Source organism: Peromyscus californicus, unplaced genomic scaffold (assembly GCF_007827085.1).
Source record: "Peromyscus californicus insignis strain IS unplaced genomic scaffold, ASM782708v3 Scaffold_19__1_contigs__length_69161282, whole genome shotgun sequence".
In the NCBI taxonomy this organism is placed as follows: domain Eukaryota; kingdom Metazoa; phylum Chordata; class Mammalia; order Rodentia; family Cricetidae; genus Peromyscus; species Peromyscus californicus.
Window position 1 is genome coordinate 16,782,933 of NW_026294491.1, and position 25,099 is coordinate 16,808,031.

A 25,099-nucleotide genomic window follows, 5' to 3' on the forward strand; every position below is an offset into this window, starting at 1 on the left:
GAGGCTGGGAACAGAACTCCAGTTCTCTGGAAGAATGGCCATGCTCTTTAACCACTAGGCCAGCTCTCTAGACCTTTAAACATGTTCCTGATTTTGTTGTTGTTGTTCTTTTTTGTTATTGTTGTTGTTTTTTATTTTTTTGGTTTTTCGAGACAGGGTTTCTCTGTGTAGCTTTGCGCCTTTCCTGGAACTCGCTTTGTAGTCCAGACTGGCCTCGAACTCACAGAGATCCGCCTGGCTCTGCCTCCCGAGTGCTGGGATTAAAGGTGTGCGCCACCACCGCCCAGCGTGCCTGATATTTTTAAAGTTCTGTTTTTGTGGCAGAAAGACGGATCAGCAGAGAAAGGCCCCTGCCACCACACCCGAGGACCTGAGTTCAATGCCTGGGACTTACATGCTGGTTAAGGAGAGCCAACTTCAGCAAGTTTTCTCATGAACTCTGCATGAGCTATGGCAAGTAGGTGTGCATGCTCACATTCACACACACACACACACACACACACACACACACACACACACACACACACACAAATAAGGAAATGTAATTTAAAGTTTTAAGTTCTGCTTTGATCTTAAGTTGAGAACGAATTGCCATTGCTGACCAACAGAGTCCATCTGTCAAACTCATGAAATATATCAAATCACTTCGGTAGATATTACTAACAGCTACAATATGCTATGTGACAGGGCAGGCCAAATTCTACACCTTGGCCTGTATCCCATGAGAACATGGCCATGACTTAGAAAGATGCAGTGATTCTTCAGTGCAGTAGGAACCAATGTCAGAGTTTCCTCGTGGCGCTTTGGAAAATGCAAAGCTCTAATTTTTAACCATCTACAAGAACATCTTAATTGAAAAATAGTCAACGTAAAGAGCAAAGTGAGAAAAAACACTAATTATGTTTTCATCCGAGTCTAGATTTCACACTGCTACAGAGAGGAAAAATAATTGGTGTTTAGGGAACCTCAGCTCAAACTGGAAGAGACACACACATGCATTAATTAGCTCATCAATACCAATTCTCTCAAGCTTTTCTGTAACAGGTCAGAGGACAAACATTTAAGACACTGTGAGCCATACAATACCTGTCTGTCCCCAGTACTCAACTCTCCCAGGGAAACAGAAACACCAGACAGCAGACAGCATGGTTGTTTATGGACACTCAGTTTCCCCAAATGTTCACACATTATGAAATGTTCTTTTCACTTTTAAAAATAGGGTAAAAATAGAAAAAACATGCTTGTGCAATGTACAAAAACAGAGAGAAGCAGATTGGAGCAGAGACTACTTTTCTAACCCCTGTTCACCGTCGAGGAAGATCACAGCCCACAGCCTTCAGGGTTTTGTTGCTGTCTGTTTAGATACAGGTCCCCTGCAACGGACCCAGAGCTGACCTTGAACTCACATTCCCCTGCCTCAGCCTCCTAAGTGCTGGAATGGCAGATGTGCACCATCATGTCAGGTTCAAACCTTTGTAATATGCTTATATTTCTGCATCTTACCCCTTTCAACTAGGTGGTCATGTTTCAAGTCATTGACTCGTGGTTTCTTTTGGAAAAGCTACCGTGACTCTGTTTTGCTATGATCTCCCTAGATGAAGGAGGGTCCATGCCTGGCTCTCCTTTCAACTCACCTAGCTCCCGTGGGTTGATACTAACCCCTTCAAATCTCGACTGCCCGCGGGTGGTGCATTTTTGATTTGCTGTGCTACGGCGCAGGCCCTCTGCCCCGCCCTCCAGACTGGGTGCCAAGCAAGAGCCGCGCAACAGTAGAATATTTCCCGTGTCTTCAGCATCAGTAAATGTGAACACAACAGGATAGTCTGGTCACAATGACAATCACTAGCCGTCGTACAGTCCACGTGTGCCTTTACAGTCCAATAACCCAGTGTCATGTCTGACATTCCTGTTCCTATTTTACAGTTCAGGAAACAGACGCTAAGCAGTGAAGTATCTTGTCCACCAAGGGAGTGCCAGAAGTCCAGCTCCAGGATGCTGGAGAGATGGCCATTAAGAACACTTTCTCCAATGAGGAGAGAGTGGACACTAGCTCCCTCCCTAACCCAGAGGCTATCTCCAATTGATAACCACTCACACATGAAAAATGTGTTTTCTCTAATAGATGGCCAACACAAAACAAACTCAATGATATTTTTGGAGGTGTTTTTTTTTTTTTGTTTTTATGCTTATTTGTCTCATAATGCTTTGTCTAGGCTGCTTCTTCTTCTTCTCCTCCCTCTCCTCCTCTTCTTCCTTCTTCTTCTTTTTCTTACACTACAAGCCCTTAAGACCCGAGATCTGGACATGCTAGCCCTCTTGGTTCCTGGTGATCCTGGATGCTGGATGGCAGACGCAGTCAGAGTTCTCCAGAGAACCCTGCTGGACTGTACCTCACCTCTCCTGGATCCTGTAATCAATCCCTTTACTGGCTGTAAGTTACCCCAAAATAAACTTCCTTTTTAACTAGGAAGTTTAATGTGGAGCTGCCTTGCTCAATCTCCACATTATGTATATGCTATTTTATACCTTCAGTGATCATCTGTTAGTTATTAAAGGGATAATGAGAGTGTGTGTTGCTGGGATGTGTAGCTAGGTCAGTGAGCCATGTTCAGAAATCAAGACCTTGGGCAGGCTGTATATTCCACACTGTGTGACAAGGCTGACCTCAGACTGACGGGGACTGCGGCCTCTCGTTTCCTTTCTTGTTCTCCGCAGAGCAGTGGCTTTAGAAGGAGTCTCTGCTTTTCATCCAAGCGCTGTCCTCCAGATAGCTGTGAACACCCTGGGCCTGGAAGCCTCCTCGGCATCTCTCACGCTAAGGTCTGGTACTCAGATTTGTCATTTATGGAGCTTGGAGTGTGTTTGTTTGTTTGTTTGAGTTTCATGTTGTTTATTTTGTTGCTTTAAGAGACAGGATTTCCTTGTGTATCCCTGGCTATCCTGGAACTTGCTCTACAGACTAGGCTGGCCTGGCCTCAAACTCAGAGAGATCCACCTGCCTCTGCCTTCCGAGTGCTGGGACTAAAGGTGTGTGCCATCACTGCCTGGCTTGGATCATGGGGTTTTTGAAAGCTATTCCCATATTTATGGTGGAAAATATACTTGCCTTCTAGGAGAGCTGGAAGAAACCACTTTGCTTTCTGATTGACAGCTCGGTAGAGGCTCATTGAACACATGTGGTTCACACCTCTTCGCTCTGTTCAGAACGTTAACTTGTGACAATACTGTACTTAATTTTGAAAAGGTACCTGTTGAAATCAGGCCAAGCGCGAGGCCTCGGCGGCTGTCAAAATACTGGCATGTAATGGTCACTGTCGCAGTGTATAACAACCCGCATCCGAGACCTGAACATAAGAAGACAGCCGGAATTCAGACAGGTGCACAATTTCAATGCAAAAGAAGAAAATGAAGGGCCCCACTAGGAAGCTGTGGAGCCAGCTGCCTAAACACGAGAGTCCCGAGACCCCTCTGTCAGTGTTGTGGACTCAATGGCCATCTGAGAAGCATCGTTTTTCACCCACCTTAATATCAAAGTCAAGTAAAAATGAAAATAGTCCAATTTCTGAAGTATAAAAAAAATTCAAAAAAAAAAACGCTGGGCAGTGGTGGTACACACCTTTAATCCCAGCACTCAGGAGGCTGAGGAAGGCAGATCTTCGTGAGTTCGAGGCCAGCCTGGTCTACAGAGCGAGTTCCAGGACAGCCAAGGTTACACAGAGAAACCCTGTCTTGAAAAACCAATATATATATATATATGAATAATTCACGTGTAATTGGAGTTACTAGAATGAGTCTGAGGAAATGGTTAAGCCATACACCATACACCAAAACTTAATCATGCCTGCACCTCAGGTCTGTGTTTCTAGTCCTTGCAGTGACTCCGTTCTTCCTCCAGCGGCTCTGAACAATTTAAAAATATATATATTTTACTTTTATTTATGTGTATGTGTATCAATTTGACACGTGTGTGTAGTAGGTACCCGTGGAGGCCAAAAGAGAGGATTGGATCCCCTGGAGTTACAGGTGGTTGTGAGTTACCCAAAGTGGGCGCTGGGAATTGAGCCCACGTCCTCTGGAGGCCTAGCCAGTGATCCTAACCACTGAGCCATCTCTCCAGCTCCCCTTGGTCACCCCAAGCTATTCTGCTGGAGTTTATCTTTCACACTTCAGTCAGCAAAACAAAGGATCTGGAAATGATTCCCAATCATCCCACCACCCTAAATCTTAGGTCTGTAAGTCCCCGTCTTTAGAGCTGCTTTGTAGCCTATTGAACAGTAACAAACAGTGAGTATTTAGCTTCAGCTGAAGAAACTCTGGAGGGAAAAAAGGACACAAATGAAGTCAGATACCCACAAGTAGTAAAAGAAGCAGGCACATGGTCGCTTGCAATGGCATTCCCTATTTTCCTGTAGGTTTGAAATTTTCCATAATCAGAAGCAGTCTTGCAGCTAGCTACCTGTGTCTTCTTGAGTCCCCAGGGTAAGACTTGTCTCCTGGTCGCGTCGAGCTTGCTGGCTTTATCTCTTGGTCTCTGTGAATGCTGGTACCATCTGCTCTGATCGGCTGTTTTCCATTAGCATCTCATGTGGCTTCCCTGCATTTACTTCTTACCGTTTTCTGCAGTGTTATCTGGTCGTGATGACCACTCTAAAAATAACACGTAAGCCACTGGCTGAGAAGGCACCCCTGGCTCATTAAGAGCACTGAGGTCATTTTCATTACTTCAACAGCTACCTAGGCGCTCAGTAAACAGATGCCATTAACAAACATACGAGTAAGCATTTCGGGAACTCGGCGCTCAGCCGCTTATTGTAAGGCCCAGGCTGGCCTCCAACTTCCAACCCTCCTGCATGAGCCCCCTGAGTACCGGCACAGCCGATAGGTACCACCCCACCCACTGAGTTGGGGACAATAACAAAAATGGCTTTTGGTGTTTTATAATAAAATGTGTTAGCATTTTAAGGTTCTTTTATTTCTTAGAGAACCAATAATTTTCAGGCAAGCAATTTATAGTATAATATAATCAGGTTTGAATATAGATCTTCTCCAAGCACAAACAAATGGATCCAGTATCACAAAGAGTGGAAGAATGCCCCCTGTGTATCAGATTCTGCATTTATTATTTTTTAAAGATTTTTTTAAAAATTATGTGTATTATATGTGTCTGTGGGTTGCTCTATGCTGGGTTTGCTGGTATGCTATGTCTGTGTAACTGGTTGAACCCAGTTGCCTGTGGAGACCAGAAGAGGGGATCTAACCCCTTAGAGGTGGAGTTACAGGCAGTTGTGGGCTGCCTGCTCCCAGTGCGGGGAACTGAATGTGGGTCTTTGCAAGAGTAGTATGTACTCTTGAATGCTGAGACATCTCTGTAACACGAATTTCTACATGATCTAACCAGAGGCAGATATTGGGGTGAATTCTGAAAGATCAGAGAAGCAGAATAAGCCACAACTAACCTCACCTCGCCAATTCCCCAGTCAATCCTGTTTCCTCAGACTAGAAGCCTGTGAGTCCTCATCTGGATCTCAGCTGAACTGCTGCTAAAAGTCTAAAAGCTTAACCAAGCTCTAGTTCCTGGACCTCACACCTTATATACCTTTCTGCTTCCTGCCATCACTTCCTGGGATTAAAGGCGTGAGTCACCATGCCTAGCTGTTTCTAGTGTGGCTTTGAACTTACAGAGATCCAATGGATCTCTGACTCCCAAGTGATAGGATTTAAGGTGTGTGTGCCACCATTTTCTGGCCTCTATGTCTATCTAGTGGCTGTTCTGTTCTCTGACCCCAGGTAAGTTTATTAGGGTGCACAATATATTGGGGGACACAATATATCACCACACATCTCCCCAGCCCCAAATTTATTATGCTTTACATGTAATATATTAAAACGTAATACACTAAATAAATGTATACTCCATGCCATCTGAAGTTCCTTAGAATTCCTAAGGAAGAAAATAAAAAGTCCCAAGACGCTAAAGTTTCCAAACTATTGTCTTAAGATACTCTCTGGTGGCCAGTCAGCTTTGATCAAATTCTAACAGTGAAAAAAACTTCTGAGGAGCATAATAATTTTAACATCAAATAACCATATTTAGACAAATTGGTGCAACTGTCTAGGGGACTAATGGGAGGGGGAGGAGAGGGGGGAGGGAGAGGAGGTTGAAGGGAATATGTAATGTACAGTATATACTTCTCCTTACATAACACAGTACCATGTACAATGAAGAGACACAATGAATTTTTCAAGTCTGTACTGCTGAGGACTCAAGGCACAAACGCAAGTGGCCCGTCACTGCTCTCTCTGTTTATACAGGTGACCATGAAATGTAATTTAGTGGCCTAATGATTCTTTTTCACCTAGTATGTGCTTTTTCATCTACGTCTGGATGAGACACCGACTCCAGAATCTCACTTTTTTGTTTGTATCAACCCCACTCTGTGAAAATAGAATCAAAATGGAGTCATTTTTTATCAAGCCATAAAACAAAAGCAGAAATAATAGATACAGCGGGAGGGTATGAAGAACAGGATCTCAGGCATATATCCCTGATAGTGAGAGCCGTCAAAAGCCATTCACCAATGACTCTGCAAACCACAATCTGCACAGAGGCCATTGTAACCACACACAGAAAGCACTTCCAACAAGGACTTCTGCCCAGGGACAGCTTCACTTTGGACCAAGGCCACCTTGGAATAGATCTGCATAGTCAAGGATTTTTGCTTGAAAACAGCTTATATAATTCTCTTTATCTCACCTTCACAGACTTCCTTACACACACCCGTCATTTCCTAAGGTGTGTGCATCCCCACTGCTACACTCTTGACTTGTTCAATAAACACAGACAATCTTTGAAGACTCTCCCACGGTTATTCAGCAGGACATATAACTCAGCCAGACCCTAAGCTCTTTATCACACCCACAGCTCGAAGGACCCACCTCCAGCTGCCAGTTCATCTCCTCAGAATTTCTCATCTGAACTCTGACCTCCTCCCAGCTCCCTGAACCTTCAGCACAATTCTGCCTATCTAAGTGTGGTGATACATTGTGTACCCCAATAAAGCTTGCCTGGGGATCAGAGGACAGAGCCAGCCACTAAATTAGACATAAAGGTTAGGCAGTGGTGGCACACACCTTTAATTCTATCTATCACTCAGGAGGCAGAGATCTGTCTGGATCTCTGCGAGTTCAAGGCCACACTGGGCTACATGAGAGAAACAGACCCAGGCAGTGGTGACCCATGCCCTTAATCCCAGGAAGTAATATGGCAGGACACAGAAAGGTATATAATGTGTGAGGAAACAGGAACTCTCTCTCTTTAGACTGAGGATTTTGTAGAGGTAAGAACTTGTGGCTGGCTTGCTCTGCTTCTCTGATCTTTCAGCTTTCACCCCAATTTCTGGCTCTGGATTTTCTATTGATAAGACCATTTAGCAATTCCTGTTACATTTAAGCTGCTGTCTGATGGTGTGCATCACTTCCTGTTTCGGCAATAAAAATGACAGAAGATGCAACATTTCCCCATCAGGATCCTATCAGATGCTATGACATATTTGCAACTTCCCATGTGACATATGCATATACGCATTCCTTTAAAAAAAAGTATGTGTGTGTGTGTGTGTGTGTGTGTGTGTGTGTGTGTGTGTGTGTAGGAAAGGCTGTTGTTTGGGGCTGGAGCACTTGCTGCTCTTCCAGGGAACCTGAGTTTGGTTCCCAGCATCCATGCCAGGCATCTCACAACCACCTGTAACTCCTGCTGCTGGGGATATGATGCCCCTTCTGGCCTCCTCAGGCATGCACGTGCACATACATATTCACACAGACACACACAGACACACACACACACACACACACACACACACACACACACACACACACACACTGAATCTCTAAAGGTTGCTACTTGTTATCCACTGTATCCCATTCTGGGTGTTTGGCTCTGGGTGTCTTCCAATACCCTCAACTCTCTTCCAATCTGCATCCATTGGCCACACCCTACCTATCCTTACAGTCTTGGGTCACACTGTGATTCCTGCCGCCCTTCTTTGCACATACACACAGTACACCAGCACCGGGTACTGGTTTCACTTTGACACTGCCCTTGCTTCTGCTTATGCATATGTCAGTCTGTCCTTCTGCCTAGATGACCAGCTCCATGACTCATGAATTCTCACTTCCGACCTTTAGTACCATCACACTGGGTTAAAAGACACTGAAGATGTAAACATGCGTCATCTATTCCTGGAGTGTAGTACTGAAAACGGCCACTGTCTTGGTTTTAGCTTTCACTCACGTCTATGGCATGTACATTACAGATCCAGGCTCAGACAACACTCAAAACCATAGTTAGTAGCCAGACGTGTGGTGCACACATGTAATCTCAAAACTAGGGAAACTGAGCCAGGAAGATCTAGAGTTCAGGGCCAGACTGGGCCACATAAGGAGATTCTGCTTCAAAACAAAAAACAACAAAACCCACCGAAAATCATAGTTGCTCAACACAATTGCACAGTTGTGAGAACTATCTTTGATAATAAAACTATTTAAGTGAAGACTTGGGGAAAAGTTTATGATACTACTTTTGCTAAGGTGAATATACAAGAAATGGCCATTATCTCATTTCCATAATTAAAGTAACAGAATGGGACAGAAACTCCTATGACCATAGTCTAGTGATTTTTAACATCAAACACCTTTAAGTACAGTATATTACAAAGGGATTTTCATGAAATGTTAAGTGGTTTAGGCTCTGTACTCATTTGTTACTAAATCATCATCAAGTGTTCCCACTACGCCATCTTTATTTGTATGTCTACCGGAACTCCTGGATTGGGTGCTGGCAATAAACTGAAACTCCGCCCACTGTTCCGAAAGTCTCAGCAGCAAACAGAGAAGTGACCAGCGTCAGGAACCTCCGAGCTTACATTCTCCCGTCTCACTTTTCCTTGCTGAAATATAGAGCTGAAAGCCTGAAATCTCTTCCTGTTCCTTGAAGTGGGGCATAAGGGGACTGTCCAAATGTGCGTATCCGAGGGCTAGAGAGTTGGTTCAGCAGTAGGACCCATCTCTCTCACTGGCTGCTCTTCCAGAAGACCCGGGTTCGTTTCCCAGCACCCACATGGTAGCTCATGACTGTAACTCCAGTTCCAAGTGGTCCTTTGCTCTCTTCTGACTTCATGAGCATCAGGTACATGCATGGTACACAGACACCCATGCAGGCAAAACACCAATACACACAAAATCATAAAAGACCACCAACAACAAAATTTAATGTGGTTGTCTCTTCTAGCACTTTGATTCAATGGGCAGACATTTCCTAAAGCAAGAACTTTAGGAGAGTCATAGAGAGTAAGGTATTGCTGGACATTCTCACTCCTCGGGTTAACTTCATAAAATAAGACAGCAGTGAAATGATGTGGACCTGGGGTTAGAAGATTCATGGGGACGGGGTTTCTTACCTACAATGATGCCATAGGAAAAAAACAGAAAGTAGATATTGGGGGCGAGACTGCTCAGCATCAGGCCTCCAGCCACCAGGAAGCCACTGAAGATTGTGACGGGTCTTGCTCCAAAAGATGACACACAGAGGCTGCAGACAGGACCTAAAAGAAATCGAGACCTTTACTTAGGTAGCAGTGACCCCTTCCTTATGACCACATGATCCACCCATCGTCAGTTCAAAAGGAATCCAGCACAGTGCAACACATAAAGGCAACATCTACAGCTCTGAGCACTCTAGGCACTTCTCCACGCTGGACAGGAGGTGCTCTGTCTAACGGTCACAGTCCACTTTAGCCTTCCTGCAGCCCTGGGAAGTAGATACTGTTGCTATTCCCATTTTTTGTTGTTTTGTTTTGTTTTTTGAAAATAAAAGGATGGTGAGCTCGCTGGGAAGAAAGGTGATTATTTGGAGTCAACCTGCCCCAGGGTTTGACTTTCTCTTTTGTCAAGTTGTTGAATCTCAGGCCACTTATTTGCACTCCCCGAGGCTTAGTTTCCTCAGCTGAAAATGGAGATCCACAGTTGGCACCTCCTGGAGTTCTGTACACAGCTGACCGATGGGCAGAAGTGAGCCATGCCTGAATTTGTTCAGTGTAAGAAACCACTGTGTGGGAATTGGGCCTTGAGACTGATTGTGTCTCACCGGGCGCCACGCCAGGGGGAGTGCTCAGAATCATAGCACAGAGCAGATTGGAAATACAGGGTGTTGGGTTACTCAGCCCAATAAGTTCATTTCGCGTGGAAGGAAAGAGAAATTCCAAGAAACTACCATTTCTAGTCCATGGCAGGATAAAGAACCTCAAAGCTTGTAGTCCAGCATGAAGGGACGTCTGGGCAGAAGCTCAAGGCAGGCACCTGGAGACAGCAACTGAAGCAGAGGCTCTGGAGAAAGGCTGCGCACTGGTTTGCTCCCCATGGCTTGCCCAGCCTTCTTTCTTGAACCACCCAGAACCCCCTGTTCAGATGTGGCACCATCCACAGTGGGCTGGAGTCTACCACATCAATCATTAATCAAGAAAATGCCCATAGCCTTGCCTACAGGCCAATCTGATGCAAGCATTTTCTCAATCTGAGTTCCCTCTTCCCAGATGCCCCTAACTGGTGTCCAGTTGACAAAAACAAAAAACCAAAAACAAAAACCTAGCAAGCAAGCATAACTGGTGTCTTTAGTTGGTTCATTTTGTGTTCTTTCGATGGGACTTTAAATCTGTGCTCTTTAATTCATGTGAGCGAGTGTCACAAGGAAACAGGGTGTGAGGTACAAAGGTAAGAAAGATGGGTAACGATCTTCACAGAATGTACCCAAACCAGCTAAGTGTGACCAGGACAGGACACACTCATGGGGGCAGGTCTCCGTCTCCAGAAGCAAGGTCTCTAATACAATAACCAAGTCTTGGTCCTCAGCACCAGCCAAGTCCCAGATTGCAATCAAATCAATCAAAGGACTGTTCTCAAGGGAGGTTTCTTATGTTGCTTGGAGTCTTTCACTTAACAGAAAAGATCTTTGGAATGAAAGCGGTTTGCTCCAAATATGAACTATTGAAAATGGTTAAGATGAACAGAGAGGTTTGCTGGTGTTCAGTCTGAGATATGTCAAACAGAGTAACCAACTGTCAGGGCTAGTCCACTGGAGAAAAAACCTCTCCTAATAAGGAAATAGTAACAGTCCTGAGAATATCACTTCAAAATGCAAGCCGGTATGAAGGCACGGAGAGGCTGAGCCCCAGGGAGCCTGTTCTGGCCACCTGTCCTCAATAAGCCAATTAAAAGAGTGAAAGGGGGGATTTATTAATGTGGCCACGGTGGGAAGAAAGACCAAGAGATCCAGTGACCCTCCCAAACCCGTCAGGGACTGAGGATGGAGAGTTAAATACAAAGCCAGAGCTACATAGCTAAGCGGTCCAGCAGGCATGATCTCTGCCCCTCAGCTCCAAGTCTCTCTGAAGGGTCATCTCACAGGATTCAGTGTTTCTCTGCAGACAAATTCCTCCTCTGGCTTCCCCCAGGTTCAGCCTTGTCGGCTCTCCATAGGAGATTCCTGAGGAAATTCCAATTTCTTAGAGTTTATTGTTTCGATCCTCTGAAACAGGAGTGTCTCTTTAGAATATTTCCATTGCCTGAAAAAGGCAGGTTACAGGGGGTTTGGGGATTTCAGAGGAGGATTGTCACCCAGGGCCCAGGACCTGAACCTTGAGTAAAGTGAAGTATCATCCTAGTCACAAGTGGGATGCAAAAGCATTCCAAACGGAGCAAGCAGGTCATGATGATTGCAAAGTGTTTGTGTTCTATCCGCTGCCACAGGTACCCAAGAAACACAAAGGAGGAAAAGATGCTCAGGGTTTCAGAAGCTGTGTTATAATGATAAAAGAGAGGGGAAGCCAGCAGAGTTCATCATTCCCTTCAGGAGTGAGGTCTGTCTCTATGTGAGGACCTCAAGGCCATGATTAAGTGCGAGGGGAGTATTAGACAGAGATAATGCAATAAATCAGTGGTTCTCAACCTGTGGGTCTAGACCCTTTGGGGCTGAAGTACCCTTTCACAGGGGTCGCCTAAGACCATCAGAAAATACAGATATTTACATGGTGACTCATAACAGCAAAATTACAGTTACAAAGTAGCAACAAAAATAACCTTATGGTTGGGGGTCACCGTGTTAGGAAGGTTGAGAACCACCACAATAAATGGAGATCTAAATGTGACAGGGCCTTAAAGAGGAGGGGAGGCATTCCTTTAAGACCTGGAAAGAAGTTTCATTAAGATTGGGAATGAACCCTGGTGGTGGTGGTGCAGGGCTTTAATCCCAGCACTCAGGAGGCAGAAGCAGGCGGATCTCTGTGAGTTCGAGGCCAGCCTGGTCTACAAAACGAGTTCCAGGACAGCCAGGGCTACACAGAGAAACCCTGTCTCAAAAAAAACCAGAAAAGATTGGGAATGAGAGAGAACCACACACAGGAGCTGAGGTGGTGGGGGCGGAGGGGGAAAGGAGTGTTAGCAGCCAAGAGAGGGAGGCCAGAGGGGCCTCCTCAGAAAGCAGCTTCCAAGCAGCTCCCTAAGCAAATCTTCCTGAGGAATCCAGGACCGAGTCTTCGAACAAAAAAGAAATCTGACTTTTTATGGCCATTTAGGGGGTGGCAGGAAGTTTCACATCATGTGATTTAGTTCAGTACAGCTTATGTGACCAGGAGCCTGGAGGAGCCAGGTACTGGTTGAGACCATAAATCAGGAGCTGCTGTTAAACTACCACACAGACAGCTTCTTAACTCTGAGTCCGGGAAGGGCTGCAAGAAGGTACAGGTTGAAGTCTTCGAGCTCTGGGAAACGGGCCTTTTCAAAGTCATCACTGTCTTTTAGAGTGGGCCCATGTTCTAACAGGTTTCAGTCCATGGCTGGCTGCTCTACCAGTTCTGGGCTTGTAGTAGGACACAGCATCACGGCAGGGAGCTTGGGAGAGCAGAGCTGATCACCTCACAAAGGCTAGAAAAGAGCCGGGTGGTGGTGATGCACACCTTTAATCCCAGCACTCCGGAGGCAGAGACAGGAGAATCTCTGTGAGTTCGAGACCAGCCTGGGCTACAGAGTGAGTTTCAGGAAAGGCTCCAAAGCTACACAGAGAAACCCTGTCTCAAACACCGCCCCCCCCCAAAAAAAAAACTAGAAAAGAAACAGAAAGGGAGAGGGGGAGGGGGGTGGGAGAGGGAGGGAAGGGGAAAGGCGGGGAGAGGGACAGATATCCTTGAAGGCATGACTCCAGTGACCTACTTCAAGTCTCCATATGTACCCCAACATAGACCCATTAGCTGGGGACCAATCCTTTAAAACATGAACTATGACATTTCATATTCAAACCATGGTAGATCAGCTGGGTGCAGCGGCAAACACCTTTAATCACAGCACTCTGGAGGCAGAGGCAGGCAGATTACTATGAGTTCTTAGGCCAGCTTGGTCTACATTCACAAGTTCCAGTCCAGCCCAGACTACCTAGTGAGACTCATATCTCAAAAAACCAAAGCTAAAAACAAACAAAAAAACAGGAAATGTAGCTCTAAGAAAAAAACCATGCTTTTTGGGGGGAAAAAACAGTCATTACATTTCTCTCCTTGTATTTATCTCCCCTAAAAAGTTTCTGGGGACCCAAGAATCAAAGGACAGCCAGGACAGCTGCATCAAATCTCAAATACATCATAGATTCAGTATACATCATGAATCTCAAATTCACCCTTGGGAAAGATCATCTTTGATCACATACAAATTGATTGACTCTGTTGGCTGGTGGGTTTGCTGATATTTGTACAAAATGGTAAAAAAAAAAAAAAAAAAAAAAAAAAAGTAACCAAAACTCACTTAACCATCAGCCCAGAAGGGCCTGGTCCATGGGGACTGGCCCATGCCACAGACTCCTACAGAGGGCGGAAGTCAGTCCTTGAAGGAGTTGAGGGTCCTTCCCAGCTCAGGGCTAATCCTCACGTGCAGCAGCCCTGTCAGCGCTCGGAACACTTTGAGGCAGTGGGTCTTCCTGCACAGACCTAGTCTTCTACCGACTCACCCTGGCAGGTGGAAGGCTGCAGGAATGAAGAATCCAAAGTGGGGAAAGAGGGACTAATAAATCTGCCTTGAGCCTCCAACTAAAGGATGAGAGAGTCCTCCATTGTTTCAGCAATGAGGTTGGCTCCATTCTTCTCCTTGAACTTAGAGAATGACGTATGTTTCACGGGTGTGGGGGCGGGGGATGCTTTAGCGCATCAGAACGCTGCAAAGCCACGGCAGTCCTCTGACTCAGTGACCTTCCTTCCACTCCTTCTGTGCTCGTCTGGATCAGCCACAGAAACAAAGCCAACAGGAAACACATATTAAGGGATCTATAGTGAGGGAGCTGCGGGCTAAGGGCCAGGCGATACTTGCCTAGGTAGGCAAGTCGAAGATCCGTGGGGCGAGTCACCGGGAGGGGCAAGCTGGGACTCTCGGTTACAGGCCGAAGCTGCAGGCCTCAGGCAGGATTGCTTTTTTTTCTGGGAAAGTTTCATTCTCTTCTAGAGTCCACCCAGATTATCTAGGATAAACTCTTTCTCTGAAAGCCAATTGCATACTTACATCTTAAAAACAAAACAAAAACCAGGAAACCTTGCCAGCGATGCCAAACTTTAGGACTTGAGTAACCAGAGACTGGATGTAGCTTAGCCAAACTGGCAGAGAAAACGCTCATCTGCCAGCATAAGCCCTCTCCTTCAGTCAAATTCATCTCACCAGAGTGTGTTGTGAACAGCGTAGACTCCGGGTCTTAACAGCCAAGGATTCTGCAAGGTCTGCTGGCTCCCTCACGGGCTGCCCATGACAATCTGTCCTTCTGGCAGCCCACCTCAGACAAGCTCAATAAAACCAGTCAAGAAAATAAAAGTGGGGGGCGGGCAGGAGGTGGTGGTACATGCCTTCATGTTTTTAATCCCAGCACTTGAGAGGCAGAGGCAAGGCAGGGCTCTGTGAGTTCAAGGCCAGCCTGGTCTACAGAGCAAGTTCCAGGACAGCCAGGGCTACACAGAGAAATCCTGTCTGAAATAAATAAATAAATAAATAAATAAATAAATAAATAAATAAATAAACAAAATCCCCCAAAAGTAATATATGTATGAAAATGAGGACTAAAGAGGTCACTCGATTGGTAAGATGTCTGCTGTGCATGAAGACCTGAGCTCCTCTCCAGAACCTTCTAGAAAGAAGGGTTTGGTGGTCTATACTGTAATCCTAGTGCTGGGAGAGGGGGGACAGGAAGTTCCTGAAGACTCATGGCCGCCCAGCCTCAATGAATCTGAGAGCTGAAGGCACGTAACACCTGGGGAAGGACTTAAGGTTGATCTCTAACCTCTACATGCATCTCAAAAATAGACTTAAGAATACACACACACACACACACACACACACACACACACACACACACACGCGCACACACACACACAGAGCACACACACAAATGTGTGCACACACACACGCACACGCACACGCACACACACGGACACGCACACACACGCACACGCACACACACGGACACGCACACACACGCACACACACGCACACGCACACACACGGACACGCACACACACGCACACGGACACACACACACAGAGCACACACACACAGAGCACACACACACACGCACACACACACACACGGACACGCGCACACGCACACACACACACACACACACACACACACTTCCACAAGTGTTTGCTCTTCCACCACTTGTTTTTAATAAGTTTCCCCTTGAGCTCTCAGGGTTTTTCTTTTCTTTTTTTCTTTCTTTTTTTTAAAATATTTATTTATTATGTATATAGTATTCTGCCTGCATGTGTCCTTGCAGAGGACATCTCATTACGAGTGCCTGTGAGCCACCATGTGGGTGCTGGGAATTGAACTCAGGACCTCTGGAAGAGCAGTCAGTGCTCTTAACCGCTGGGCCATCTCTCCAGCCCCAGGGCTTTTCTTTTCTATTTTCATCTTCAAATTTTTTTGAGCTGCAGACTTTGAGCTGCGAATCCAAACGCCTTCTCCTCTAGTACCTGGTGTCAGGACCCAAGAAGGTGAGTGGCCTGCCCAAGGTCACCTGACTAAAGGTGGTTGAGCCAGGACGTGAGTTCGACTCTGACTTTACCCCAAGCCCCTTTGAGTACTGGTTCTCGTCCTGATTTTGTTAATGTTTCCAATTCCATATATTTTAGAATATAATCTTTTTGCTTGAAGAAAGTGAAAAGTTCATTTATCTAAAAAGCTGGCAATTCGGAGCTGCCTCATTTAGAATGTATTTACTTTTACTTTTAGGATATCAGAAGGATGTACAGTAACAGCCCATCGACTTATACTTAGAGATTAATGAGATAATTTGTTCTTGGCATTCTTGAAACCATCAGAGGAGGTCAGAGAGATGTGTGAGAAAATGAGCTCACACTGCCCAAGTGATTTCCCGATACACTCAGCATTTCCTGGATGCACTGTGGAATATGATTCATTCTGCACGCACAACAGAGTTGGCAGCCAAAAATTTGCTGTACAAAATGAAGTTTATAACGGTTTCTGTGTATTTTTAAATGAGCTCATGCTTGAGATATACAATTTTTTCTTTTAAAAGAAAAATTAAAAATTGAATCAGGTAGCTAATACCCAAATAGACTGAGAACTTAACTCTTCCAAAAGACCGGCCTACCATGCCTCTTCCTTTTCTGTGTGAAGGGTCCAGGAATATAGAAATATAAAATTATAAACCTTAAAAAAATAAAATAAAAGCTGCCAGGCATCAGCTCTAAAGGTTAACTGCTAACAATGGCGCTCTGCTTACAGCCAGCTCCTCTGTCAACAGCCAGGGGTTAACTTTTAACCCCCCCCTTGCCCCTTATAGCCAACAACTGCCTGGACCAAAGTTAACTTTTAATAGATGTTTCTACGTGACTCCTAGCATGCACCCCGTGCCTGATGCTTTCCCCCTTACTATAAAAAGGGGGCCAGAACCCGCCCCCATGGCCATAGGCTCAAAATCCAACTCTGGCTGTGGTCTCAGCTAGCCGATAAGCTCTTGTGCCCCGCAGTGATTCTTTTTTCCTTTTTTTCTTTTGGAACAAAGTTTGCTTCTGGTTTAATAGACTTTGGTGGTCTGTCCCCCATTATTGCGTGACCCCGGACCCCACATGTGTTGTTCTAGTAAGATGTGAGCACTGACACAGATTACCAAATGCTACATTCAAAACACAGCCAGAATTCTTGGCATTCCTAAAGGTCTTAAGAGACTTGGAAGGGCAGGCCCAACATCACAGAGGCCTAGACCAGGAGGATCACTAAGGTAGGGCATGAGGCCACTGGGCTCTTGAGTGGCTCGGGAGTGGGTAACAGTAGAGGACTGACTTAGTTCTGTATCAAAGCAACTCCATGACTCCAAGGGGGAGACATTAAGATGAATTACCTGAGTAACAACCCTCCAAACTGCCCTTCAGAATTCCACCTTCCCCCTGAATTCCACTCACATCCATCTTTCTAGTTCTTCTGAACCAGGCTGGCTTCTTAGACTAGACAGGGCCTAGCTTCTAGGGCCATGATCTGCTGTCACTATTAGGAAATTCTTAATAATACTTAAGCAAGGATTCTGTATTTTCATGTTGCTCTGGGGTTTATAAATTATGTAGACAGTCCTATTTAAAATGATGATGGCTGACCCTGGACCTTGAGACAAATATGGTTGACCTAGGAACATAGAGATGATGACCTAGGGACATGGAGATGATGACCTAGAGACATGGAGATGTTGACCTAGGGACATGGAGATGTTGACCTAGGGACATGGAGATATTGACCTAGGGACATGGAGATGATGACCTAGGGACATGGAGATGTTGACCTAGGGACATGGAGATGTTGACCTAGAGACATGGAGATGTTGACCTAGGGACATGGAGATGATGATCTAGGGACATGGAAACGGTGACCTAGAGACAAGGAGATGTTGACCTAGGGATATGGAGCTGTTGACCTAGGGACATGGAGATGTTGACCTAGAGACATGGAGATGTTGACCTAGGGACATGGAGATGTTGATCTAAGGACATGGAGATGATGACCTAGGGACATGGAAACGGTGACCTAGAGACATGGAGATGTTGACCTAGGTACATAGAGATGTTGTGGAGCTACAGGTCAGTTTTTAAGGGAAACCAACTTCAGCTTCTACACCAGTGTCCATGTTCCATATTCCAGGTGCCATCAGCTTCAGCCTTTACACCAATGCATGCGTTCCACATCCCCAATTCCAGTAATTCTCTTCTCCCTCCTGAATCAACTCTCCAAGCCTGGTTCTCCTTCCATGTGCTAAAGGGAATATCGTTGGAATTCTCCTTTGACTCCTTTGACTGGGAGCCCCAATAATTACAGCTCTGTTTAAGAATTTACTAATAGAAATGATGAAATATAAGAAAACACTGTAAAAATCTCCTCGCCACACCAGGGTGTTTTCTAGAAAGCCATGTGTTCGAATCGCTCTATGAATGTACCAGTGACTAGCCACTTGTGCTTTGACAATTTCACAAGCAGTCTTCTTTTTAACTTTACGATTGCACGTGTTTGTGTGTGTGCCTGAGTGTGTGCGTGTGCACTATGTACGCGCAGGTGCCCATGGGGCCCAGAGGACACTGGATCCCCTGGAACTGATGTGACAGGCAGTTGTGAGCCACCTGAAACGGACAGGAAGCAAACCCAGGTCCTCTCTCAGCACAGCCCGTACTCTTAACCAGTGAGCCATCTTTCCAGCCTTGCAATCCTCATTTTTTAAAAACCCTTTCAAACAAATCCTGGGCAAATTTCCTGTTTCTCTTGATTCTGGAACATCACGACTTTCTTCATCTGTTTAGTCATGCTTAGTTATCTTATCTGAGAAGGCCAGAGGAGCCTGCAAGGATTTCCCCATGGCTATGTATCTTGTTTTGGATATAACAACTGGATACCGTTGCTTTTTTCCACAGCAACCCCCTGAGTAGCCAAGGGACAGACATATCTTAAAAAAAAAAAAAAAGGCGGGGTGGGAGGGGGATGACTAATGCAGGCTTGTTGTAAGCAGACCTCCATAAATTCATTTTAAAACTCAACAACACCTTATGAATCACCACACCCAATGTTCCTAGTTTCTCCACAGTTTAGAGATTGGGTTTTGTTCCCGGAATCAAGGTAAGTTCAAAGCACACAGCAAGACTCCACAGGTACCCAACCCACCAATGCCTGTCTTAGCACACAGGAAGACTCCTCAGGTACCCACCCACCTATTCCTGACTTAGCACATAGGAAGAGGCTCCGGGGTACCCATCCATCTATGCCTGTCTCAGCCCATTCAGTATTTAAATAGTGCCAGATAAGGTAAAGACAGAGCCATGAAGAATTGCTGCAGAATTCAAACTGTGACTTCAGACACTCAAGTGGTATACGATATTCATGGTCAAAAGATAATTTAAAAAATCCTTTTCTGTTTGCTTTAAGCACAGAAATCACTATTACACCACAAACTACTGTTTACCAAAATAGTTCTCCCTATAACCCCCGGGAAAAGCCTAAAGAACATCACCACGTGAGATAGACTGCCCTTGCTGTGTGACACTTTTCTGAGGAGGTTGCTGTAATTGATGGGCATGTGAATGGAACCCAGTGCTGAATCTGAGATGCATCAGAGCTTGGAAGACATGGAGATCACGTGCATACTGTGAACATGCCTGCACACTGCACACATCCTGTGAATTATTATATCCATGAGAATATGTGTGTTCCTTGTTAGATGGTGAGCCGTGTGTGTGTGTGTGTGTGTGTGTGTGTGTGTGTGTGTGTGTGTGTTGTTCACATGGGTATGAGGGTGCCACAAAAGCCAGAAGGAGGTGTCTGGTCCCCTGGAGCAAGTGGCTGTAAGATGCCTGATGTGGGTGCTGTGATCTGTTGCAAAAACAGCGTACCTTCTTACCCTCAGAACAACCATCTCTCTAGCCCCTCATTTTTTCCTGTCCATCCTCTACCAGGCTGCCTGTCACTTTAACAAGGAAACTGATGACGAGATGAATTGTAGGCATGTGGAATTCCTGTACTTTCACACAGATTCATTACAGGGAAGGAACAGTGCTATACCTCGATGCCGAGCAGGAAAATACACATTACACTTCAAATGTGTAAAAGCCTTCCAGGCCCCGTGCAATGTTACTGATACAGCAAACATCATTAAATGATTAGAGAGTAAGGAAACACACAAACATATCCACTTACTTGCGAGTAAGCCGACTCCGCTTGCCAGGGATCCCACCCAGGCCGTTTTTCCTTTTCCTTCACCGAAGGCATCCAGCCACTCTATGTACAAGACCCCAACAGCTAACGGGGATCCGTAACAGAGGAACTGAGTGAAGAAGGAGACGGTCACAATCACCCAGCCCCACCCTCCATCAGGTGACTTCTGAAACTCCATTGTGAGATGAAATCAACGTGGTGTTTCTCTGCAGGTACTAAAAAAACAAGAAAAGAGAAAAGAACATTCAGAATGTGATGGGCACAGGGTTTGGGAATAGAATACCTCTTCCTGGGATGGAAAGATGGCCCAGCAGTTAAGAGCCCTGGCTGTTCCTGCAGGAAGACCCGAGTTTGGTTCCTAGAACCCATATGGAGTGGCTCACAACTAATGGTAACTCGCACTGCTTAAGAGCTCCACCGCCAAGCTGGGCGGTGGTGACACATGCTTTTAATCCCAGCACATGGGAGGCAGAGCCAGGCAGATCTCTGTGAGTTTGAGGCCAGCCTGGTCTACAAAGCGAGATCCAGGGCAGGCACAGAAAACAACAAACAAAACAAAACAAAACAAACCACTACACAGAGAAACCCTGTCTCAAAAAAGAAAAAAGAAAAAAAAAGAGCTCTACTGCCATCTTCTGGACCCTGCAGGCACTGCACTCACACATACACACACACACACACACACACACACAAATAATTAAAAGTAAAATAAATAAAAATTAAATATCTTTTCCTAAATTAAAAAAAGATTATCTAAACATATACATGGATGATTACAAAATATGCCTGCCCTGTAAAGTTTACATTGCATTTATAATTTATATAAATCATATAATCACTGGTACACTTCTTTTAATTATCAAAAGGCAGATCGTGAAATGTCTTTCCCAACCTTGACCTCCTTCACCAGGCTTCCTTCTTTTTTCAATCATAAGAAGCCAGTGATTTTAGCTTCCTAGCTTTTTATCTCTGAGACTCCCCAGGAAGTGGAGGGTTAATAAGGAAGAGACTTAACAGGAGTGTCTTGGGTCAGAACCTATGAAGCAGGGAGAGGGAGAGGTTAATGGAAAAGGCTTGAATGAGGTCATCAGGCTTGGAGGCAGGTACCCCAACCTGCTCTGTCATCTCCCTAAACTCAATCTCCCTGGAACCCACATGGTGGAAACTGAAAACAGACAACTTAGGTTGTGGTAAGACCTCCAACACACGCTGTACTATGAGCATGCGCAACCCCCACAATAAATAAATACAATGGAATTTTTAAAAATGAAGGGGTTTGGGCACTTGGGATGTCTTTCCAGTCCAGCCCTGGGGCTGGCCTTCACACCATCAAGACTGCCCACTCCTGATGACCGTGAGAAGCTGTGGTGAGCTCGGGTGAAGGACTCTTGTCCCCAAGGGCTGTCGGCTGAAGGCCTTTGACCAACTATGATTCCAGTAGCTGGAGCAAGGATGCTTTGACTCCTGGAGTCTGGAGGGGAGCTGATGACACATCCCAACCTTTGCCAACCTGAGCATTCTCCCAGGGCTACTCCATACACAAGTAAGCAAAGCCAAGCAAGCACGCTTACATTTTGTCTTTTGACAAAACCCAGCATTTGGACATTTGTTCCACATGTTGAGCATCCTGTGAGGTTTTACGTGATTCTAGTCCTTTTTTATCGTTTTAAATCAGCACACAGTAGCTTAGCGTATGGCTGTCTGCTCACTTGTGCACTAGTTTATGCATTGATTAGGAAAAAAAGTGCAGTGACTCCAAACTGAAAAAAATCCTAGATGTTCTATCTCTTTTTTGTCTGTGGTTTCTGTTTTTATTTTTTACTTTTTCTTTTCGCTTGTGTCTCTGTGTGTGCACCCGCTTGCACACTCACAGTACAGCTGTGACTATCAGAGGATGACTTGTGGAAGTCAGTTCTTTGCCGCCAATGTGTGTTCAGGGGGTTGAACTCAGGTCATCAGGCTTGGCAACAAGCACCCTTACCTGCTGAGCCCTCTTGCTAGTCCCTAATTTAGTTTTTGAGACATGGTCTTCCACTGGCCTTGAACTTATCACTTAGGCTAAGCTGGCTGGCTGGTGGGTCCCACGGATTCACCTGTCCATCCGCTCCCTGGCCCCGCCCCCGCCCCCCAGCCCTGGTATTACAAGCATGTGCCACAAAGCTTGGCTTATTATGTGGGTGCTGGGATCAAATTAAGAGCCTTGTGCTTCTCTGGCAAACACGTTACTGACTCGAGCTACCTCCCCAGCCTCTCTAAGGACTTGAACTGATAACTCCTGTTCAGAATCCCCTTTAAGGAAAATAGAGATTTAATACCCAAAATTAGATGCTCTAAGGCAGGGGCAACCAAACATCTAATAGGATGGACAGGCTCTGTAAAGATGACTGAGAGCTGACTCCATTGAAAATCCGAAATTATAATGTTCTGGGAAAGTACAGCCTGACAAGCAGAGGCAGACCGTGGAGAAATCTGGATTTTCTGGAAGGTGAGAGTGAACACTATGTCCCTCATAAACTTAAAGAATTCCTTTCTTCAGTGACAACCCTTGTCCCACCTTGTCATGGGTCAAGTCCGGGTGATATTTCAACACAGAGGGCAAGAATAATTTCTCACAGGAAGTGTTCAGGGCAGCAACCATTTGAGAAAGGAAGTGCCTATTAAGCTATCCACTGGGACTTGATAGACAAGTTTTCATGGTGTTGACTGACACCTGATCCCTGGAGTCATCATCTCCCAGGTCACACAAGTGTCATTCCATCTGTCAGTGGAGCTTGAGGCTGCGAACAATGCTGTGTAACGATTCCCTGTGCTTCCCTTCACTGCCTAGCTGCTCTCTTGCCTGCTGAGATGGAGGGACACTCAGTATTCAAACACTGAGGGGCTATGAAAGCAGTCAAGGCAGGAGCCGGAGCAGATGCCTTCCTATCAACGGGGCTGGCTTTAAAGAAAGTGGGATTCATGAACGGGTGTCAGGGGCATGAGGAGCAACATGAACCTAAGCAGGAGGGAGGGATGGATGAAGAGGGGCGCACTCACAGGGCTCACAGAGGCAAACAAGGTGAGGCCCGCTGCACTCTGCTGACATGTGAGGACGTGTACCTTATGCTTACATCCGACACAGGATTCCGTCTATACTTTAACAACGCACCGGTGACATTTTCTCGTCTCTGTGACAAGATGGCCAAAAGCGACCTGACAAAGGGTTTGCTTTGACTCACTGAGGGGACACAGTCCATCATGGCTGAGAGGCACGGCAGTGGGAGCGACAGCAGTCAGGCTCGGATACTTGGCTCATCCTCCATTTTATTCAGTCCTGTACCCCAGGCCATGGGCTGGTGCAGTTCCCACTGAGGATGGCTCTTCCCTGCTCAGATAGACTTTCCTAAAACCACCCTCATCGACCCACACAGAGACGTGTTTCCATGGCGATTCTGAATCCAGTCAAGTTGACAATGGAGAGTAATCGTCACACATGAAAACTCCTAACATTAACAAGGCACTCATGTTATCTAAGTAAGGGATTTTCATCCCCCTCCCAATCACAAGGCCCACCTGGTACCAGAAGACACTGTACTGTTGGGCATCAAGACCCATAAGCACTTTCAGCGTTGAGGAATCTTATTCATGCACTAATGTGGAAATATGTGTCAAGGAAAGGCACACGTTGTACATTCTAGTAAATTCTTTGAGAATTTTGAATCTCCTTTAACTAAATTGTCACTCAAGGACTGAACCATACTCAGAGGCCACTTAAAACTTGTGTAATTTCTGTCAAACAACAGGGTACACTAGGCTATTTGAAGATTGACATTAACTTACACTCTATTTCTTCTTCTTTTTTTCCTTTTAGTGAAAATAGGTTTGTTACTCACAGAATATATCCTGATTATGGTTTCCCCTCCCTTCAATCCTCCCCCCTCCCCTCCCTACCCCTTTTCTCTCTCTTATTAGAAAACAGGCTTCTATTATTATGTAAGGGATAATAATAAAATAAAATAAAACAAAAACTAACACAGAGGAATAGGACAAAGCAAACACACAGAAAAAGAACCCAGGAAAAGGCACAAGAAAGAAGTATAGATGCTAAGACTCACTGGTTCGCACACTCAGGAATCCCATAAAAACACTAAACTGGAAACCATAGTATGTATGCAAAGGACCTGCAGGGTAAAAAGAGAGAGAGAAAAATATATATAATAAAATAAAAAATGAAAAATAAGATAAAATAAAATTAAAAAAAAAGCCTTGACCCTTCATTATGAGACAAAAAACTTCCAAAGATGTCACTGAATAGGTTTTCGGCTGGCCATCTACTACTGGCCCTTAAGCATTCTTTGTGGCTCCAAAGAGACTCCCTTGAAGAAAACTAGAATTTTATTTGCGAGTGGTTATCAGCTGGAGACAGCTTCTGGGTTAGGCATGAGGGCATGCGTCCCCTTCTTTCAGCTCTAGGACCCCATCTGGTGCAGATGTGTGCGGCTCTGCATGCTGCCTCGGTCTCTAGGAGTTCAGATGTATCTTGCTGATTTAGAAGGCCTTGTTTTCCTGGTGTCCTCCATGCCCTCAGGCTCTTACACTTCTTTCTACCTCCTCTTACACACACACACACACACACACACACACACACACACACACACACACACACGTGTTCCCTGAAGCCAGAAGGAGGGAATTTGGTGGAGACACCCCTTTCAGGGCATGACACTCTATTTCTTCTTAACTTACAATGAACCATGTGACTTGTGGACCACCCGTGAAGGAGAAAGCATGAACTTAGTTACCCCAGCAATTAACTGGGCTATCAGGAGAGGGTCAGTCT

At 45.4% G+C, this 25,099-nt stretch overlaps 1 protein-coding gene across 6 annotated transcripts in view; it reads right to left on the reverse strand.

Annotated features, from left to right (window-relative positions):
• The window catches only part of Slc16a9 (solute carrier family 16 member 9), a 44,241-nt gene that overhangs the window by 6,575 nt on the left and 12,567 nt on the right, over nt 1-25,099 (reverse strand). For 4 of the 6 annotated variants that reach the window (XM_052744750.1, XM_052744746.1, XM_052744748.1 and 1 more), the window contains exons 2-4: nt 20,263-20,495; nt 9,456-9,599; nt 3,249-3,344 (exon numbers count right to left, since the gene is read on the reverse strand). In XM_052744750.1, the coding sequence (XP_052600710.1) occupies nt 3,249-3,344; nt 9,456-9,599; nt 20,263-20,458 (436 nt within the window). In that variant the 5' untranslated portion in view covers nt 20,459-20,495. Of the gene's footprint in view, nt 1-3,248; nt 3,345-9,455; nt 9,600-20,262; nt 20,496-24,374; nt 24,441-25,099 lie in introns of all 6 variants that reach the window. The other 2 variants (XM_052744747.1, XM_052744751.1) reach the window with 2 other exon arrangements.